Source organism: Drosophila innubila, chromosome X (genome assembly GCF_004354385.1).
Source record: "Drosophila innubila isolate TH190305 chromosome X, UK_Dinn_1.0, whole genome shotgun sequence".
Lineage (NCBI taxonomy): Eukaryota > Metazoa > Arthropoda > Insecta > Diptera > Drosophilidae > Drosophila > Drosophila innubila.
In genome coordinates this window covers 3,580,228-3,598,731 of record NC_047626.1, presented here as the reverse complement: position 1 = coordinate 3,598,731, position 18,504 = coordinate 3,580,228, and the positions used below count along the sequence as shown (strand labels likewise).

The window sequence follows — 18,504 nt, the reverse complement described above, 5'->3', positions numbered from 1 at the left end:
AAATCCCGCCGTTTTTCTTTCTGTGTACCAGCTTAAACTCCTAGCCAACCTCTCTTCCTCTCTCCTCTTTTACCTTCCACCTTTCCCCTTTCACCTGTCGCTCTTAGTTTGTCTATTTGCCATTCTTTTGTCTGCATTTTCGCATTTGTCGCCGTTGGGGAGAAAAGGAAACATTTAGACCACAAATTGCATTCAATCATCGTCGCTAAATGCAGCAAGAAATTCTTCTCTGGGGCAAAGAGAGAGAGAGAGAGAGAGAAGAATTCTCTAAGTGCCGGACTTTGGCTTCAGAGTCGTGTCCAATTGACTTGTCAGTTGGCCGACAGCATACGAATAGTAGCACAATGACACGAGCTTAAAGGCATCACATACATTACTATGTTGGCAAGTTTATTAAATCAAGCTCTATTGCCAGAATATGACTCTTAAAAAAAGTTATATTTAATAAAAAAAATAATATAAAAAACAAAGTAAAAAAAAAAAAACAACAAATTAAAAAAAAAGAAAAATTTGTTAAATTTTTTTGTTTAATTTTAATAAACTTTTCAATGTCTCTCCAAAAAAGTTAAATTTAATAAAGTAATTTATATAAAGAAAAGAATTAAAAATATTACAAAAAATTGTTAAAATCGGTAAAAATAAGTATTAAAGTTTTGTTTAATTTTAATACCTTTTCAAAATCTTAAACGCGTATTAAAACAAGCTGATAAATTGATTAATTTCGATGGATTTTTTTGATTAAAATTCATTTTAAAATCCCTAAAGTTAATTTTGCACACATTAAATCTGTTTTATAAAATGTATTTCAGCACTTTTGGAATTTTAGAAGTCTAAAAGCGCCTAAAAGCTTTATTATAGCAACTTAATGGCATAGGTGAAAGCTCAAAGCTCAAAGTTCTCAACACTAATATGCACACTTTCTAACACTAGAGCTTTTAAATGTTTGATTTTTGCTCAGATTAATCTATTGTTTTTAATGAGTTTGCAACTAAAAAACATAATTTGAATTGAATTGTCTATTGGTCTTGCGTTGCTCTCTCTTTCACACACACACACACACACACACTCCTACACATACACACACACACACACATAAGGGCAGCAGATTAAATTACAGCTCAGTCAACCGCATACAAAGGCAAAAGCTTCACATTTTCATTTTCATTTTCCATTTCATTTCTGATATTTTTTCCATTTTTCATGCGATGTCATAACTTTGAGGTCGCCTTTGTCACGCCTATCAATTATAATATGTGACAGCAGCAACAACAACTACAACTACAACAATTTTACGCAATAACAACACTGTGTTTGTTGCTGTTGTATTTTACTTTCAAACACTTTTACTCTCGATTGTCTATCTTTTTTTGTTCGAAAATGTTTAGCATTTTTACGAGCTCTTTGCCACCGATAAAACACGAACAACAATGCCAGGTTACCCCCCCCTCTCCCCACCTCCCTTTAAGCCTTTTGTTTTGTTGGCTTTGAATTTTCAATTTATTACATTTTACATTGTTTTGTGTCTTTGTTTTTTGGTTCGAATGTCACGCAACATATTTGGTGATCGCACACATAATAAAAAATAATAAAAAAAAGCGGCTTATGAGGGTTACGTTTGCGGGTTGCCACCTGCATCTGCCTCCCCCTCCCTCCCTCTTTTTATCAACTCCTCTTTATACCCCTATGCTTTATTTCTAGTGAAGATCTTGCAGCTTTTTGCTCTGTGTGTGGCTTTTCATTTGTTTGCTTTTGTTGTCAATTTGATAAGCTGTGTCTGCTTCTTCCTCCTACCCTTTTCTTTCCTTTAAAGTTCACCCTCGATCGTCTGAATTCCCCACACTTTGATCTCTTCAGCTTTTCAAGCTGCGGGTTGACAATGTCATCATCACAAATTTCAAAATTTCTAAGGGTTACCCTTACCATCAACGTAGAATCATGGCTATGATGGTCGAAAAATAATATAATTTTCCAAATGAATAAAATTGGAATAAAGAACAAATATTGAGACCAAACCATGATCACAATGACATTCCGTTTGAAAATCGGTTAGGTTTTACCAAAGTTATGGCAGACTCAAGATCTGGAGGAAAATAATTTTTTTTTCAAAACTTATTAAATTTGAATGCAGAATGAATTTAGAGACCAATCCATAATCAAAATGACATTCCACTTGAAAATCGGTTCAGTTTTGCCAAAGTTATGCCAGTTTGAAGTTGGTTCGACTTTCGAATTAGCAACTTTACAAGTCAAAATTTTTGTACAATTTCCCGTGATTTTTTACAGACAAATTAAACATCTCAGAATCAAGATTAAAGTGTTGTTTTATACTAATTATGATATAAGAAGTTTATTAAAAGTGAAAACTTGAGATTTAAAATTTTGAATTTTGAAAATTTCAAAGGGGGGACCCTTAGCATCGAACCCAAGATCTGGAGGAAGATAATTTTTTTTACAAAATTAATTAAATTTGAATGCAGAATGAATTTAGAGGCCAATCCATAAACAAAACGACATTCCACTTGAAAATCGGTTCAGTTTTGCCAAAGCTATGACAGTTTGAAGTTGGTCTAACCTTTGACCTAGCAACTTTACAAGTCAAAATTTTTGTTCAATTTAACATGATTTTTTACAGAAAAATGAAAGCTCTCAGAATCAAGTTTAAAGTGTTGTTTTGTACTAATTATGATATAAAATGTTGATTAAGAGTGAAAACTTGAGATTTTAAATTTTTAATTTTAAAATTTTCAAAGGGGGTACCCTTACCGTCAACATAGAAGCATGGCTATGATGGTCGAAGAATAATACAATTTTCTAAATACAAAAAATTTAAATGCAGCATGAATTAATAGACCGAATCATGTACTTGAATATGATTTTAGGCGCACTTAGGATACATCAGATCTGCATACATAGTATATAGGAAAACTTTCTCCATTGTTGTTATGACTTAGTCAGGCTTCACTGTAGCTGAACATGAAGCAGCTGTCGCTTGATTGTGTCGTCATATTCGATTACAATCGATTGGTAATCGGAGAACTTCCTGCATTTCTCAACTTGCCTAACTCGCTTCTTCTTTCTCTCTCTCTCTCTCTTTCTGTCTCTGCCATAGAAAATCGATCCGTTGACACGCATACAGGAGGAGATCAAGGAGGTGGTGCGACGTGAGGAGGAATATCGTCAGCTGGTGACGCTCTCCGCCAACGGCACGCCCCCAATTAAAGTGGAGGCGTTCGAGGCGAGCTTTGGATTAAATGGCAACGGGGAGGCAACACAGGCGGAAGTGGAGGGGGAACAGGAACAGGATCAGGATCAAGGAGTACTCGTTACCGCTCAACCGGCGGCAGCAACTCTGGCAACCCTGGTGCCCATCGAGGAGCAATCGCCCTCGAACACGCCCTCTTTGGCCTCCAGTGTGAACAGCAACAGCAGCCACAAGGAGGAATCCTTGGATGAGCATCATTCCGATGACTCGGGCATTTCTGCATCCTCCCAAAAGACAAAGAACAACAACAACAACAACAATGGAGGTGGCAAGCAACCCTTGAAACTGAATATTGTGTCCAGACAGGAGCAACGTTATATTGGACCAAACTGTTATAATATGACGCCAGAGCCGCCGCAGCAGAAGCTGATGACGCGCACGTTATCGTTATCGTTATCGACACCACAGTTGCACGGACAGCAGCAGAAGCGTCAGTTTGCCTTCAACAATGCCACAAAGGGTGTCATGCAACGTTTCATTGCCTCACACGGCAAGCTGCAGTTGGGCAATGTTACGCCCACTTTAACGACCACTTTATCACCCAACAGCAACAACAACAACAGCAATGGCAACAACAACAACAACAGCAACAACAACAACAATCAGAGTCAAACTCTCAAATTGAATTCACGCAATGCTTTGGCCTTCCTCGAGGGTGGCAGTCCCACCTCCCCCTTGACCCTTAACCTGATCAACAGCAACAACAACAACAACAACAATCACATTAACAACAACAACAACAGTGCTGGCAACACTTTGTCGCAGGGCGCCATCGAGAGGGACTCGGAGGGAAGGCCACTGCGGAGAGGGTATGTGCCCGTCGAGCAGAAGATTCAGCGGGAGCTGCAGGATCTCAAGTGCCGAGAGACGGAACTGAAGCGCCTAAGGAAGCTGAACCGACAACACATGCAGGATAAGCTGTGAGTAGTCCTCCTAATCCTATTTTTACTCCTATTCCTTTTAATACTTATACTCCTATTACTATTCTTACGGATATACCTATTCATATTTATTTTTCTATTCCTATTCCTAATTATATTCCAATTAATGTTAATATTCATTCTCTCAATCCATTTAATACGCCTATTACTATTCTTACTCCTATACCTATTCCTATTCCTATTCCTATTCCTATTCCTATTCCTATTCCTATTCCTATTCCTATTCCTATTCCTATTCCTATTCCTATTCCTATTCCTATTCCTATTCCTATTCCTATTCCTATTCCTATTCCTATTCCTATTCCTATTCCTATTCCTATTCCTATTCCTATTCCTATTCCTATTCCTATTCCTATTACTATTCTTACTCCTATATCTATATCATATTATCACATCATATTTATTTTCCTGTTCATAAAAATATTCATATTCCCAATAACATTCCTAATAATATTTCAATTACTATTTCCATTTCTTTTAATACTCCTATTCCTATTGCTATTCTTACTATACCTATTCCTATACCTACCTATATCTATTCCTATGTATTTTCCTATTTCTATTTCTAATAATATCCCAATTACTATTCCCATTAATATTAATATTCATACTCCTATTTCCTATTAATATTCCTATACCAATTCCTATACCTATTCCTATACCTATTCCTATACCTATTCCTGTTTCTATTTATAATCCTACTCCTATTCCTATTTATTTTCCTATGCCTATTAATATTCCAATTACTATTCCCATTAATATTAATATTCTTACCCTCAATCCTATTAATACTCCTATTCCTATTCCTATACCTATATATTTTAATACTCCTATTCCTATTACTATTCTTACTCCTATATCTATTCATATTTATTTTCCTATTCCTAATAATATTTCAATTACTATTTCCATTTCTTTTAATACTCTTATTTCTAATAATATTTCAATTACTATTCCCAATCATATTAATATTCATACTCCTATTTCCTATTAATACTCCTACACATATTCCTATACCTATTCCTGTACCTATTTTTATACCTATTCCTAATAATACTCCTACTCTCATCATTATTTATACTCCCATTCTTATTCCTATTCACATTCCAATTATAAATCCTACATCATAATTCTATTAATACTTTTATTGGAATTCCTACTCCTATTCCTATTACTCATTAGTCCTCTGCTGATTTCCACTTTCAGCCATCTGAGCACAGACGATGAGGCCGATGCCGATGATGATGATGATGACTCGGAGGTGGAACATTGCTATGGTCCTGGCAAATTGCGTAATGCACAGTCCACATTGGAGTTGGACAGAGAAAGGTAAGCTCCAAACTCAAACTCAAAACATATAACAAAATATAAATAGCGAGCAACGTTCTTTTTAATATTTTTTAATTGCTCATCATAATATTATTTATTGTTTCTTTATTAATATTCAATTTTTTTTAAACAGTAAAAAGTATTCTGTAAAATTAAATGTTTTCTAAACCAATTTTATAATACTTCAAATTCTGAACATAAACAGACAAAAAATACACAGCACAAGCGCTGCTTCGAGTCGAGTCGCTGAACACAATTAATTGCAAATTTATATTTAAATTGATTCATTGACGTAAAGTACAGTATTATCTGACTTTTTTGGTTTTTATTAGGTATTTATAATTTAGAGAAATTAAATTTAAATAAATTGTTGCTGTAATTTCTCAAATAAGTACGCAAATTGAAAGTTTTTTGGTATTTGAGGAGCACCGAGATTTCTTTTGTTATTAAATGTGATTTGTAATAATAAATTCCCTCTCCTCTCTTTCCTCATTTGCAGCACCGATCTGGAGATGATGGGCCACAAGTCGTCGGGTAATCGCAGCTTGAATGTTGCCGCTGTTTTGGCCAATGGCTCCGGCCATTCGTTGACCACAACTGGCTCCAGTTCCGGCATGCGTCCGGCCATGTCGCTGGCAGAGCTCTGTGATCTGACGCCGGAGGAGGCGCCGTCGTCGCATCGCCTGATCGCACAGTGGGAGAGCCTGATCAAGAAGAATGCCGAGGGCATTGAGGCGGCCATCTAAGCACGTGGCCTAAACAAAAGCACACCAAATTATTATTATTGTAATGTCCCAAGCACTAAACAAACATTAAGAACCACACCTACCACTTCCCCCGTCCCCTGCCAACCATAATTAGATGGTTTTTTGTTTTTTTTTTTTTCGTCGAAGATCATATTTGATATGTATCTATGTATGCTATCAACGAATTACTTTTAAAAGGTCCATGTACTTATATTTCACGTATATCCTGTAATTTATTCAATGTTTACGTTAAATTCAGAGATTTAAACTATTGTACATAATTCTTCGTGTTGCAAGTGCAAGTTCCAACTACTTATATAATTTATTGAAAGAAATTAAAAAAAAAAAAAAGATGATTAAATCAAAAATCAATTCTACGCGCACATAAATAACACTATGTGTAGCCGTAAAACGTATCTATCTGTATGTAAATGTAATACAATAATATATATGTATCTACTACACGATATGCGATATATCAATACTATGCGAAAAACGATTTAATAAAATATATTAATGTATACCGTTAACAATCTACTGGCTTTCTTTATTTATTCAAATTCATAATAATAAAAATCATTGCATACTTACTGCTGCTTGAGTTCAGTCGCAATATTTTAAAATCATTGCATACTTTTGGCCGTTTCATTTTAATTACTAAGAATTTGATATATTAATAATCATTGCATACTTTTATGCGTAAATATAAATTTACAGTACCCTTTAAGGAAAACAGCTTCTATTTTCGTCATATCCTTGCAGATTTTGACAGGACATGTCTCTTTAGATTCACAGAAGCAAGCTCTATCGATTGGCATCACAAAATTATGATATCATCTAAGAATCATCAACTTAAAAATTGCAGCCCAAAGTTGATTGAAAACAGGCCAAAAATACAAAATCCTTGATAACTTTGAAATGCACAGGACGATTTCAATATCCTTTGGCCAGTCGATAGTGATCTTGTAGGCGCTTTGATTGCGCTTAGTTTGAACAGGATCCTTCAAAGGATTTCGGAGTAATTGCTTATTTTCTGCATACAAAAAAACCCATTTATTTTCCTTCCTGTAAGGATTTTCGTCCTTTTTGTTATATATTCTGAATCTGCAGGATTACGACTATCTATATGCCAAAGGACATCTCGATAGTCCTCCAAATAGAGAAGTTACGGCCGATTTTGTGATTTCTGGACGATTTTCCTATGCCAACCCCTTGACAAATTTCAATATGAATTTTTTGTTAGATCCTGGAAATCTTTGAATGCCATTCGTTAGTCCTGCTTCCTGTGAGTATAAAAAATGATGTCCTTTTCAAATTTAAAAGGACACAGAGAAACAGTAGCTAAGATAAGTTCATCCTTTTTCGGAAATTAATCATAACTTGGCCATATCCTTGCGTATTTTGGCAGGACAAATCTCGTTCGATTCATAAGGACGAACTCTTTCGATCGGCATCAAAAAAATATGGGGTCATCTAAGGATCATAGACTTGTAAATTTTCACTCTCAGGGCTCGTGGAAAACAGCAGAAAATCAGGAAATCCTTTATAACTCCAAAAGGAGCGGGACGATTTGAATGTCCTTTTGCAAGTTGGTAGTCCCAATTAAAAGAAAATTTTTGACACAGCCTTTAACCGAATCCTGGCAAGGATTGCTAAGTTATAGCATATTTTCGGTGTACGAAAAAGTCCTTATATCTTGACTATTTATAGAACGATTCAGGTTTCAGTTATATTTTCTGTGTTCTTACGTTTAGATCTATCAATGTAGAAAAGAACATCAAAATCGTCCTTAAAATAGCCGAGATATGGTGGATTTTATGTATTTAGAGTTTTTTTTCTTAACAACTGCCTATACAAAAATTTGACAGATTTTTTTCGAGAAATCCTGAAAATCCTTGAATGCCGATTGGTAGTTCTGCAAAATGAGATCAAAAAAATGCATGTCCATTTGAAATGCATCAGGACACTGTCGAGTTACAGCCATTAAGTAATATCCTTTAAAGTTAATAAGCCCTAACTCGGCCATATCCTTCTTCATTTTGACGGAACTTGGTGTGTTGTGATCAGAAGGACGAACTTTATCAATTGGCAACAAAGGATAAGAGGGTCATCTAAGGATCAGGCACTAATAGAAGTTAAACTATAATATTTGTTGAGATCCTGAAAATCCTTGCATACCAATCAATAGTTCGGCTCCTGTGAGAACAAAATAAAAGAGTGAGGAGGACCAAAAACATATCCTTGATCGACAATTACGCTTCAGATTATTCCAATATAGAAATAAAACACAAATTCGACTTTAATTAATTTTTTTTTTCAAGTTTTTTTCTGTTTTATATTTTTATTAAATACATTTCGTTCACTTGTTGTTGTTGTTTTTGGTTTTTGGTTTTTGTTGTTCGGTTTCATATTAAATTTGTATGCATTTGTTGCTGTTCATTGTTTTCATCTCTCATTAATATAATTTATAATTATTTTGTTGTTGTTTGGTGTTGATGTTGTTCGGTTTTGTTTTAGTTAAGATACGTAGATACACACATACATGTGAGTATGCATGTGTGTCTGCATGAAAATATATGTAGAATACCTTAAAGAGTGTGTACTCTAAATCGAATTTGAAATCTCGAATAGATGTTAGAATTACACAAGCGGCGATTGCCAGCTTCTACACACTACTCGACTATATATAGTAGATATATAGATAGTATTCCGTATGCAGATACATATATATACATGTGTATCTGTGTGTGTGTGTTTCTGGGTTTCTGTGTGTATCTTTCTCACTTAGGGTCTATTGTATTTTTACTGCTACTATTGGAAGCCTCAAAAATTGTTGCTATATGTACTTAAGATTTGCTGACTGTTACGGGGGAGGGAAGTTCTCTTTCTCTTCTGATTTTTCAACTTCTTCTTCATTGTTATTATTGTTGTTGTTGTTGTTGTTGTTGTTTTACTGCTATTATGTGAAATGGAAATCTTATCCTTAAAATTGTATTGCAAATCAAATAATATTGAATCGTATAATTTGTTATTACATAATACATTTAAAGTAGTTATTTACAAAAGCCGTTTACAACTTCTCAACAAACTGCACTCGATGTGTGTTCATGCTCTCCCTTTCTAATTCTCTCTCTCTCTCTCTCTCTCTCTCTCTATCTCTATCCCGTTCTCTATCGCTATCGTGTGGTTTGACAAATGTTGCATAACTTACAACTAAAAGGGAATTAAACAATTTACAAAAAGGAATTTAAAATATTATTAAAAATACAAGTCATGTTATTGCACAGCGTTGCCAGACTTTGAACATATATTAGAAATTAGGCAACAATGTAAGCATAAAATCAATAAAAATTGCTAATCACATAAACTAATTACAATAATAATATTAATAATACTTAAGTACTTTGGCACACATAAAACATAACCTCATTTAAATCATAACTGTTTTATACTTTTAAAAATATATATAGTAATTGTATATTGCACATAATACCATCCGATCTAAAAACTCAACTGATCAAAAATTCTCTTTCTTTTTTTTTTTTGCAATTTGTTGTCTCTGTTTCGTTTTGTTTTTTTTTTTACTGGAACCAAAAAACCATTGACTGCTCTTTAATATTGTGTGTGTGTATATGTATATATATATATATATAAATAGTAAGAATCATTTGTTATACATATATATATATACTTGTGGTTTGCCGTATATTAGAAACTAACACTTAAAATCGACCTTTCATATGCGTTGCTATATCCTTTGCCATTTATTATCGTTATCGTTATCGCCGTCGATATCGATATCGATTACCAAAACTACATACCGATTAAACAAACTACTCATATCCAATAATCAAAAGCGCTTTGAGCGTTCTACTTTTGAATGCCTGGCCTAAAACTAGGAAAAAAAAAAAGATATTCTTCCACATCGCCTCTGTTCTACTTATGCCTCATTTATATATATATATATAATATATGTATGTATATATAAGTTAAATATATATCTATATATGTATATATACTATATATAGTTAGTTTGGAACATAAAATTAATCAACAAATTTGCTTAGAGTTGCCACGCTAAAAACATTCCGACAAAAGCGCAAATCTAAACATTATTATTAATCGTCTTTGTATCGTGTATTGTATGTCGTGTAAACGTGCTGTTAGATGCCCGTATCACGGTAAAAACGGGACTTTAACTGTGTGTGTGTGTGTGTGTGTGTTTGTGTGTGTGCTACGTAGTATTTTTAGACCTTGTAAGTATTTGAATATTCGCGTGATATCGCTACAAGTAGATTCGAGTTATCGCGTACTAATTATCGTGTAAACATGCGAAATCATTTATAGAATATCGTGTAGTACGTCTCTAGCAACTGTTCAAGTGCTCACATTGCTCGTATATATATATTTATATATACCTATGTATATTGTTGATCTATATGATCGTATAGTATGTTATATATAACATGTATATCGTTTATCATGTAATGTACTCGTATGTATAGTAATTATGTTATTTGGTTTATGCGATTTCTGTTATCTGGTATTGTCTGAAAGTGCTACGTACTTCTTTATAACTCTAAACTACATAGTTTGTGTTTCACTCTCTCGCTCTCTTTCGCTCTCTCGATCTCTATCTCTAGCTTTCTCTCTGTATGTGTTTTGTTGTGTGATGAAAACATAAATTAGTTTGAGTTGAACGGAAGATGAGAGTTTAAACAGTTTATTTAAGACTAGAGCATATAACTAGTGCATAAGTATATATATATATACTATATATATATACTGTATATATCCTATATAGAAGTACGTGTTGTGTATATACTTATATTGAAGTAGTACTCTTTATATGCTATCAATATGTATGTGGAATTCTGTTTTGTTCAATTACTCGTACTGCGAGTAATTAACAGCTCTGTTAAGCGCTCTGTTAACAAAGTTAACATCACGTCTACAGCAACTGCGCTATAACCGGCTCTATCAGACACATGTGCTCCGCTCCTCGCACCGGCAATCGATTCAGGCAAAAGTGTCGTATCATATCGGACACCGTTTCGAAGGGTCGACTGAATTGGCCCAAAATGTATTGGCCAGATTCGTTGCGCTGGATTCGCATATGCATAAATCCCTTGGCGCCCCTGTAATTGAAGAGAAAAGGAAATGTGATTAATTTTTAATTGAAAACTAGTTAAAGAAATTACTACCCAACAAAAACTACTGCATACTTTAAGGTGATTGTATTGAAATAATAACTTTATTAATAACTTTGGTTCGCTATTACAGCCGTTCTACTTTTCCGATCTTGCTGCGGTTAAGTGAGATTATAGATAATATTAATAGATAACGTTTTTTACCATAAAAACTGTATTATCTTAAAAACTGTGGGTGTGGTGGTTTTTCGCGATTTCCGGGGGCGGAGGGCGGTGTGGCTTAAAATTGAAACAAACTTGATCTGCGTGGGGTATATAGAAATCGGTGTGCCAAATTTGATTGCTCTACCTCTTATGGTCTCTGAGATCCTTTTGTTCATACAGACAGATAGACGGACAAACAGACAGACGGACAGACAGACAGACAGACGGACATGGCTATATCAACTCGGCTATTGATACTGCTCAAGAATATATATACTTAATAGGGTCGGAGATGCATCCTTCTCCCTGTCACATACATTGCAACGAACACAATATACCCTTTTACTTATTATTTAAGTAACGGGTATAAATATGTAGTTTAAATTGGCTCTAAAATCTGCAATGTTTTTCCCACTAAGCATTTCCCTCCAAGTGTGCACTTTGACCCACATCCAGTTCTAATTTCACAAGACGCAGTCTTATTTCACGAAAAATTTGGCTTAGCTATGTTGTGTGAAATTTTCACCCTCCTAGGTCCTACCGTTTGGGCTGCACAAAGATCAGTCAGTCAGTTAGGACAAAACAGTTTTATATTTCTAGATTGTGAACCATTGTGATTATCTAAAACTGTAGTTTAACATAAATGATGTATTAAGACATACTTAAGCGATAGGGAGTAATCCTGCTTCGTGGATTCACAGTTGCGCACCAGGAAGGATCCCTCGGCCAATGGACGTAGTGTTGTCTCCGCCTCAATGCGTGTGATGGCGCCGTGATACCAACTAAATTGGAGAGAGAGATAAAGAGAGAGTGAGTATACTTGAGAAGAAAGCCTAGGCATGTTAAACGTACCCTTGACGCTCGAGTGGTATGGTCACATCGATGAGATCGACAGCCGTGACGTAGCCCTGGCACAGATTCATATTCAACTCCTTGTGGCTGCTCAATCCACGCAAATCGAGGCTGCCAAACTGTTTGCTCACCTGTCGCGGCTCATTCAGATTCAAGGTGAGATTCTGGCGGAAGAGAGCGGTGTCTGGAGAAAAATAAGCGAAAAAGTATGAGATTAAGTGATTTCTGGAAATAGACCAACTCATGCAAAACATGTTCATTTAGTTTAAAAAAGTTATACGTTAAAATTAAACTTTTGATGGATTCTTTTTATTTTCAAATTTAAATATTTTTATGTTATTTTAAAAATATTTTATTATTTTATTCTACAATTCTGTTGCGAGAACGTTTTTTAGCTGAATTGCTTTTAGTGCATGTAAAAAAAACTATAAAAAGTTGCTTTAATTACTTGTAAATACTTTCAAGTAATTACTGGTAATTAAGTTGATTTCTTTTTGAATTAAGACAATTCTTTTAACAAATGTTGCATCATTTTAATTTGGCTTAAATCCATCAGTTTAGTTTTACGTTGTCAAATAAAAATTGTAATATTTTTAAATTATTTTTTTTTTTTTTTTTAATTTCAATGTTGTATTTTATTTCTGGTGCAATTATTCTTTGAAGTGAAGCAATTTGACGACAATACATATATGAAAAAGTGTTTTAATTACTTGTAATTACTTGCAGGTAATTGCTGGTAATTAGTTAGGATTTCTTGGGTGTTTTTTGGGAATTAGCGGTACTCACCCAGCTTGCTGGCCAGCTTCTGTTCCTCCCGCATGGAGTGGCTGGAGGATGCCTGCGAGATGCCGCTGGATTCGGTGCTGTGCATGAGGAGGTTGTTGATTTCCGCTTGATTGGCGCGCAGTCGCCGTCGCAGCTTGGGCATGTCGAAGGGTAGATCGCCCAGGTCCACGGATGTGGCACTGCCCGAGGTGCATGCCGCCTCCTGTTGCAGCGTCTTGCGGCGTCGCAGCTTGGGCATATCGAACGGCAAATCACGTAACTCTTGTGGCAAGCCGGCGTTACCTGTTGCCGTTGCAGCTGCTGTTGCCGCTGCTGTTGCTGCTGCTGTGGCATCATGGCCATTGCCCAGCTGCAACTTGGGCAGCGTGAGGCGTTGCAAGGCCAACAGTGGCGGCTTGTGATCCTCACGCGAATGCAACGAGATGCCGCTGTCCGAGCCGAGGAATTCATCCGCCAGATGCAACAAGGTCTTGTTGGGTGCCCCAATTGCAGTTGTTGTTGTTACGCTTGCTGTTGTTGCCGCTGTTGCCGTGGCACGTTGACTGCCACCACGTGGCTTACTCAGCGATTCCCTATACAAATTATAAAAAAAACATCACTCAGAAACATTTATCATAAAAATTCGGAAAACAAAACTAAAATGCATTTAATTCGGCAATAAAAATTTGAAAACAAAATTAAGGAATTCTGTTTGTAGGAAATAAAAATCAAGTAAAAAATATGGGGAAGACTAAAATAAGGAAAGACCAAAATTAGGAATAATGTTATGAGGAAAGAAATATTAGCACAACAAAACTAGAATTTCTTTTATTATGATATCAAAAATTAGCTAGAACAAAATGAAGAAGGTTTCAATAAGAAAAGACCAAAATTAGTAATAATGTTTTTAGGAAATAAAAATTAGGAATTAAATTGGGAGCACCAAAATAAGGAAAAGCCAAAATCAATAGTATTTTATTAAAAGTTTTTGGCATTTGAACTTTTTTCTACTAACAAAAAGAACAATACATTTTGTCGAGCGATTTATCATAAAATTAATAGGGTCACATTGAAATTTTGGGTGTCACCGTATTTAAAAATTCAATAAAATCTTTATTATTGTTTTCGACGCATGATTTGAATAGCAATAAGTAAGACCTTATAATAATTCATGTCTGCTTCATTGTTTTTTCCTAATTTTTAATATATATTTTAATTTTTCTTATAATTTTTGACTTTCCAATATTTTTTGTTTCCTAATTTTAATTTTCTAATAACATTATTTCTAATTTTGACCATTCATCATTTTTGTCTTTTCAATTGATTTCTTTATTTTCTTATGTGTATTTCCTAATAACATTACTCCTAATTTAAACGCTATATATTTGTGTGCTAGCTCTTATATTTATTTCTTAATAACTTTTTTTTAATATTGAATTTTTATAACTTCTGTCTTCCCAAATGTTTTTTTTCCTAATTATTATTCCTAATTCGGAACTTTCATAATTTTTGTGTTCCCAATTGTTCTTTTCCTAATGACATTCTGCTCTAATTTCGACACAATTTTTTTTCTAATTTAAGTTTCCTTAAAGAATTATTCCGAATTAAATTAAAATAAAATTCAAAATATTACTAAGACAGAATAAAATAGGCAGAATAAAAGAACAAAATATTATAAATATACAAAATAATTTTATTTTATTTTATTTTTTTTTATATTAATTTTAAGAAAATTTATTTTTAAAATAAGAACTTGGTCTTAATTGAAATGTTCTTAAAATCAAGATGTGCTCTCTTAATTTAAGAATTTTATGTTTTCGACGCATTTTTAAGACCAAAAATCTTAGTTCTGAGACCAAAATCTTGATTTTGGAACATTTTTTTTTTTCAGTGTACAAAATAATTTTATCAATTTTTATTTTTGGATTTTAATTTTAAGAACATTTATTCTTAAAATAAGAACTTTGTCTTATTTGAAATTTTCTTAAAACCAAGATGTGCTTTTTTAATTTAAGAATTTTATGTTTTCAACGCATTTTGTAAAACAAAATTAAAAGTTTTGGACTAAAATCTTGATTTTAGAACATTTTTTTTTTATCAGTTTAGTACTCTTGTATCCTTACCTTTATAAAATTACTAAGACAGAATAAAATAAAAATGAAAAAAAAAAAATAAATTAAAAATATACAAAATAATTTTATTTATTTATTTTTTTTTTATTTTAATTTTAAGAGCATTTATTCTTAAAATAGGAACTTGGTCTTATTTTAAATTTTCTTAAAGCCAGATTGTGCTCTCTTAATTTAAGAATTTTATGTTTTCAACGCATTTTGTAGACCAAAGTTCGTAGTTTTGATACCAAAATCTAGATTTTAGAACATTTTTTTTTTTGAACAGTGTATGAGGTAACATACCTTGTAGCTGGCACTGTGGCAGCATCCTCTGCCGTCGTCGCCGTCGCGGTCGCTGTCGCCGTAGCGTTCGGTTGCTGTGATTGCTCCGAGGCGGAGGCGGACGCGGAAGCGGACGCGGAAGCGGAAGCTGGTTCCTGCGAGGACTTGTCCGAAATGGGGCTGAGTATGTGCAGCTTGGAGTGCAGCAGCACGGGGGCACGCAACGGGTATGCCACACTGGAGCTGGCGCTGCCGCTGCCACTGTTGCTGTTGCTGCCACTCTCGGAGCTGTGGGAGCTGAGGGAGCTGGAGTGACGCGACTCGGAGCTGGAGGTGCTGCGATTGCCTTCGCTGGTGCTGGAGCGCAGAGATTCCATGCTGCCGCCGCTGCTGGAGGTGGCAATGCTCTCCGTGGAGCTGTAGTTGTGTGTGCCACGTGTGTGCCTTGCCACACCATGTGCCAGCTGAGCCTGATGATGATGACTGTGATGATGATGATGTTGCTGATGTTGCTGCTGATGTTGCTGCTGTTGTTGTCGCTGCTGCTGATGCGTTTGTCCGCTGCGTCTCAGCTCCAAAACGCGTCCCGATTCCAGCACAAAGCTGCGCGGTCGCCGTGCGGCAGAAACTGATGCGGATGCGGATGCGGATGCGCTGACTGAGACGGAAGCGGATGCGGATGCTGAAGCGGATGCGGATACGGAGGCAGCTGCCGAATTATTTGAATTGGAGTTGGTTGAGGGCGGATTCACATAGGCGCTGTCGGTGAGACTGTTGTCATTGCTGCTGTTGCCACACTGCAGCTGCAACTGTTGCTGCTGTCGCAGCGATTGCAATGGCAGCCGCAGATCCCTCAAACGTGGATGTGACGGCTGTGCTGCTGGTAGATTTGGTGCACTCTTAATGCTGTTCATGTAGCGCTCGTGTTTGCCCGGAAATTTCATGGGCAGCGGTGCGGTGGAGGGCGGCGAGGGGGTGTAACCGCGTGCGGGCAATTGTTGCGTTGACACAGCAGCAACACTTGTCGTTTGCAGCTGTTGCTGCTGCTGTGGCTGCAATTGTTGCTGCTGCTGCGCTTGCAATTGTTGCTGCTGATTCTGATTCTGTTGATCCACCTGACTGAGCTGCAGCTGACTGAGCTCTGCCTGCACCTGCAGCACCTGCAACACCTGTTGTCCATCGGGTGAATCAAGTTGTTGCTGCTGCTGCTGATGATGATGTTGCTCCTGCAATGCTTGATTCTTGCTGTTCTTGGCTCGCTTGCATTCGAGTCGCGATTTGGCTTTGGCATTGCTTAAACTGGACGGTGGTGGCGCCTCCGTGTTGCCATTGCTGCTGCTCAGTTGCAGCAACACACAGTGATTGGTGATGCGATCAACTTCATCCAGATCATCATCCGATTTGGCTATCTTGCAATCGAAGGCCGTTTCATAGATTTGACGGCGTTGTCGACTTGCCATATTGTCGGAATCGTGTTCCTCCTCTTCCTCTGCCTCTGCCTCTGCCTCTTCCTCCTCCTCTTCTTCTTCTTCCTCTTGCAACTCCTCCACTTCTGCTTCCTCTGCTGCTGCTGCTGTTGCTTCTGGCTTTGCTTCCTCTGCTGCTGCAGTCTCTACTGAATTGGACTTGACTTTGGACTTGATCTTTGATTTTGCATTCGATTTTGGCTTTGATTTGGACTTGGATTTGACTTGGATTGCTGTTGCTGCTGTTGTTGCTGCTGTTGTTGCTGCTGTTGCTGTTGGCGCACACTCGACGCACTCGTGCACACCATGCGGATGCACATAGAAGATGCTCCTGGGTCGAAAGTATTCCTCCAGCTCATCCAATTCGCTGGTGTTCAAACCACCAATATTGCCGGCGGTGGGAATGCAGGCTCCGCACACGGCTGCTGGGCCCAGCAGTCGGTGCGGCGGCATTGACCCCGAGCCCAAGCCCAAGGCGGCTATATCCTCTGCTCCCACCACGCCCACTGCGGCAGCTTCCCTCAATTCAGAAATTGCTGGTGGACAACACTTGAGCAATTCTCCCTCGCCGGCGTCACAATGTTGCAGCTGCAGCTGCAACTCGCCGCTGCCAATGGGCAACTGTTGCTGTTGCAACGACTGTTGTTGTCGCGGTTGCACGTTGCACGTCTTGCGCACTAGTGCCAAGGCACGTGCATGCCACTCGCGTCGCTTGAGGCACTCGCTGCAATCGGATTCCTCCGAGGTGCTCGTGCTCGGCGTCTCACAGCGAATGATCCGCACTCCCTCCTCGGTGAAGCTGTATCGCTTTGGTGTCGATTGCTCCGTTAAATCGTTGTTATCATCGAGTATTTCACCCTCACACTCGTCGTCCTCTTCGTTGTCCTCCTCCTCCTCCTCCTCGCCTTGATGCTGTTGTTGTTGCTGCTGCTGTGGTTGTTGTTGTTGTTGTGGCGCATCCAAGCTGCTGCTCTTGCGATAGCCACCTGCGAATAGTAATGGAAATCCGTCATAATTATTTATTTATTTTATTTTTATTTGCAAATATTATTGTTAATTAAGCTTGGGGTTGGCGAGTGAAGCGAGCAGGGGGCCAAGCCGATTTTAAACCAATTTTTAGCATTTGGAATAAGTAAGTTATGAGAGTTCATAAAATTGGGTGATTGATAGTCAAAAAAAAGTAAGTTTCTAAATGAACAGAATTTAAATGCAGAATCAGTTTTAAAGGAAAATAATTTTTTTAACAAAATTAATTAAATTTGAATGCAGAATGAATTTTGAGGCGTTACCATGACTAAAATGACATTTCGCTGGAAAATCGGTTCAGTTTTGCCAAAGTTATGAGTGTTGGAAGTTAGTCAGACCATTGAACTAGCAACTTTACAAATAAAAATTT

At 36.7% G+C, this 18,504-nt stretch overlaps 2 protein-coding genes across 5 annotated transcripts in view; one reads left to right on the top strand and one right to left on the bottom strand.

Moving 5' to 3' along the window:
• The window catches only part of LOC117793835 (probable serine/threonine-protein kinase DDB_G0282963), a 28,164-nt gene extending 21,353 nt beyond the window's left edge, over positions 1 to 6,811 (top strand). Inside the window, exons 3-6 of one of the 4 annotated variants that reach the window (XR_004618317.1) lie at positions 3,110 to 4,182; positions 5,410 to 5,532; positions 6,032 to 6,356; positions 6,388 to 6,811. Coding sequence is in view for 3 of the 4 variants with exons in the window: in XM_034634260.1 (XP_034490151.1) it covers positions 3,110 to 4,182; positions 5,410 to 5,532; positions 6,032 to 6,278 (1,443 nt within the window). In the remaining variant the exon portion in view is untranslated. Of the gene's footprint in view, positions 1 to 3,109; positions 4,183 to 5,409; positions 5,533 to 6,031 lie in introns of all 4 variants that reach the window. The other 3 variants (XM_034634278.1, XM_034634270.1, XM_034634260.1) reach the window with 3 other exon arrangements.
• Positions 6,812 to 10,405: 3,594 nt separating this feature from the next.
• LOC117784861 overlaps positions 10,406 to 18,504 on the bottom strand; it is a 105,736-nt gene continuing 97,637 nt past the window's right edge. The window contains exons 8-13 of the mRNA XM_034622713.1: positions 17,334 to 18,094; positions 15,664 to 17,174; positions 13,271 to 13,776; positions 12,485 to 12,668; positions 12,295 to 12,414; positions 10,406 to 11,416 (exon numbers count right to left, since the gene is read on the bottom strand). Coding sequence (XP_034478604.1) covers positions 11,230 to 11,416; positions 12,295 to 12,414; positions 12,485 to 12,668; positions 13,271 to 13,776; positions 15,664 to 17,174; positions 17,334 to 18,094 — 3,269 coding nt within the window. The 3' untranslated portion in view covers positions 10,406 to 11,229. The remainder of the gene's footprint in view (positions 11,417 to 12,294; positions 12,415 to 12,484; positions 12,669 to 13,270; positions 13,777 to 15,663; positions 17,175 to 17,333; positions 18,095 to 18,504) is intronic.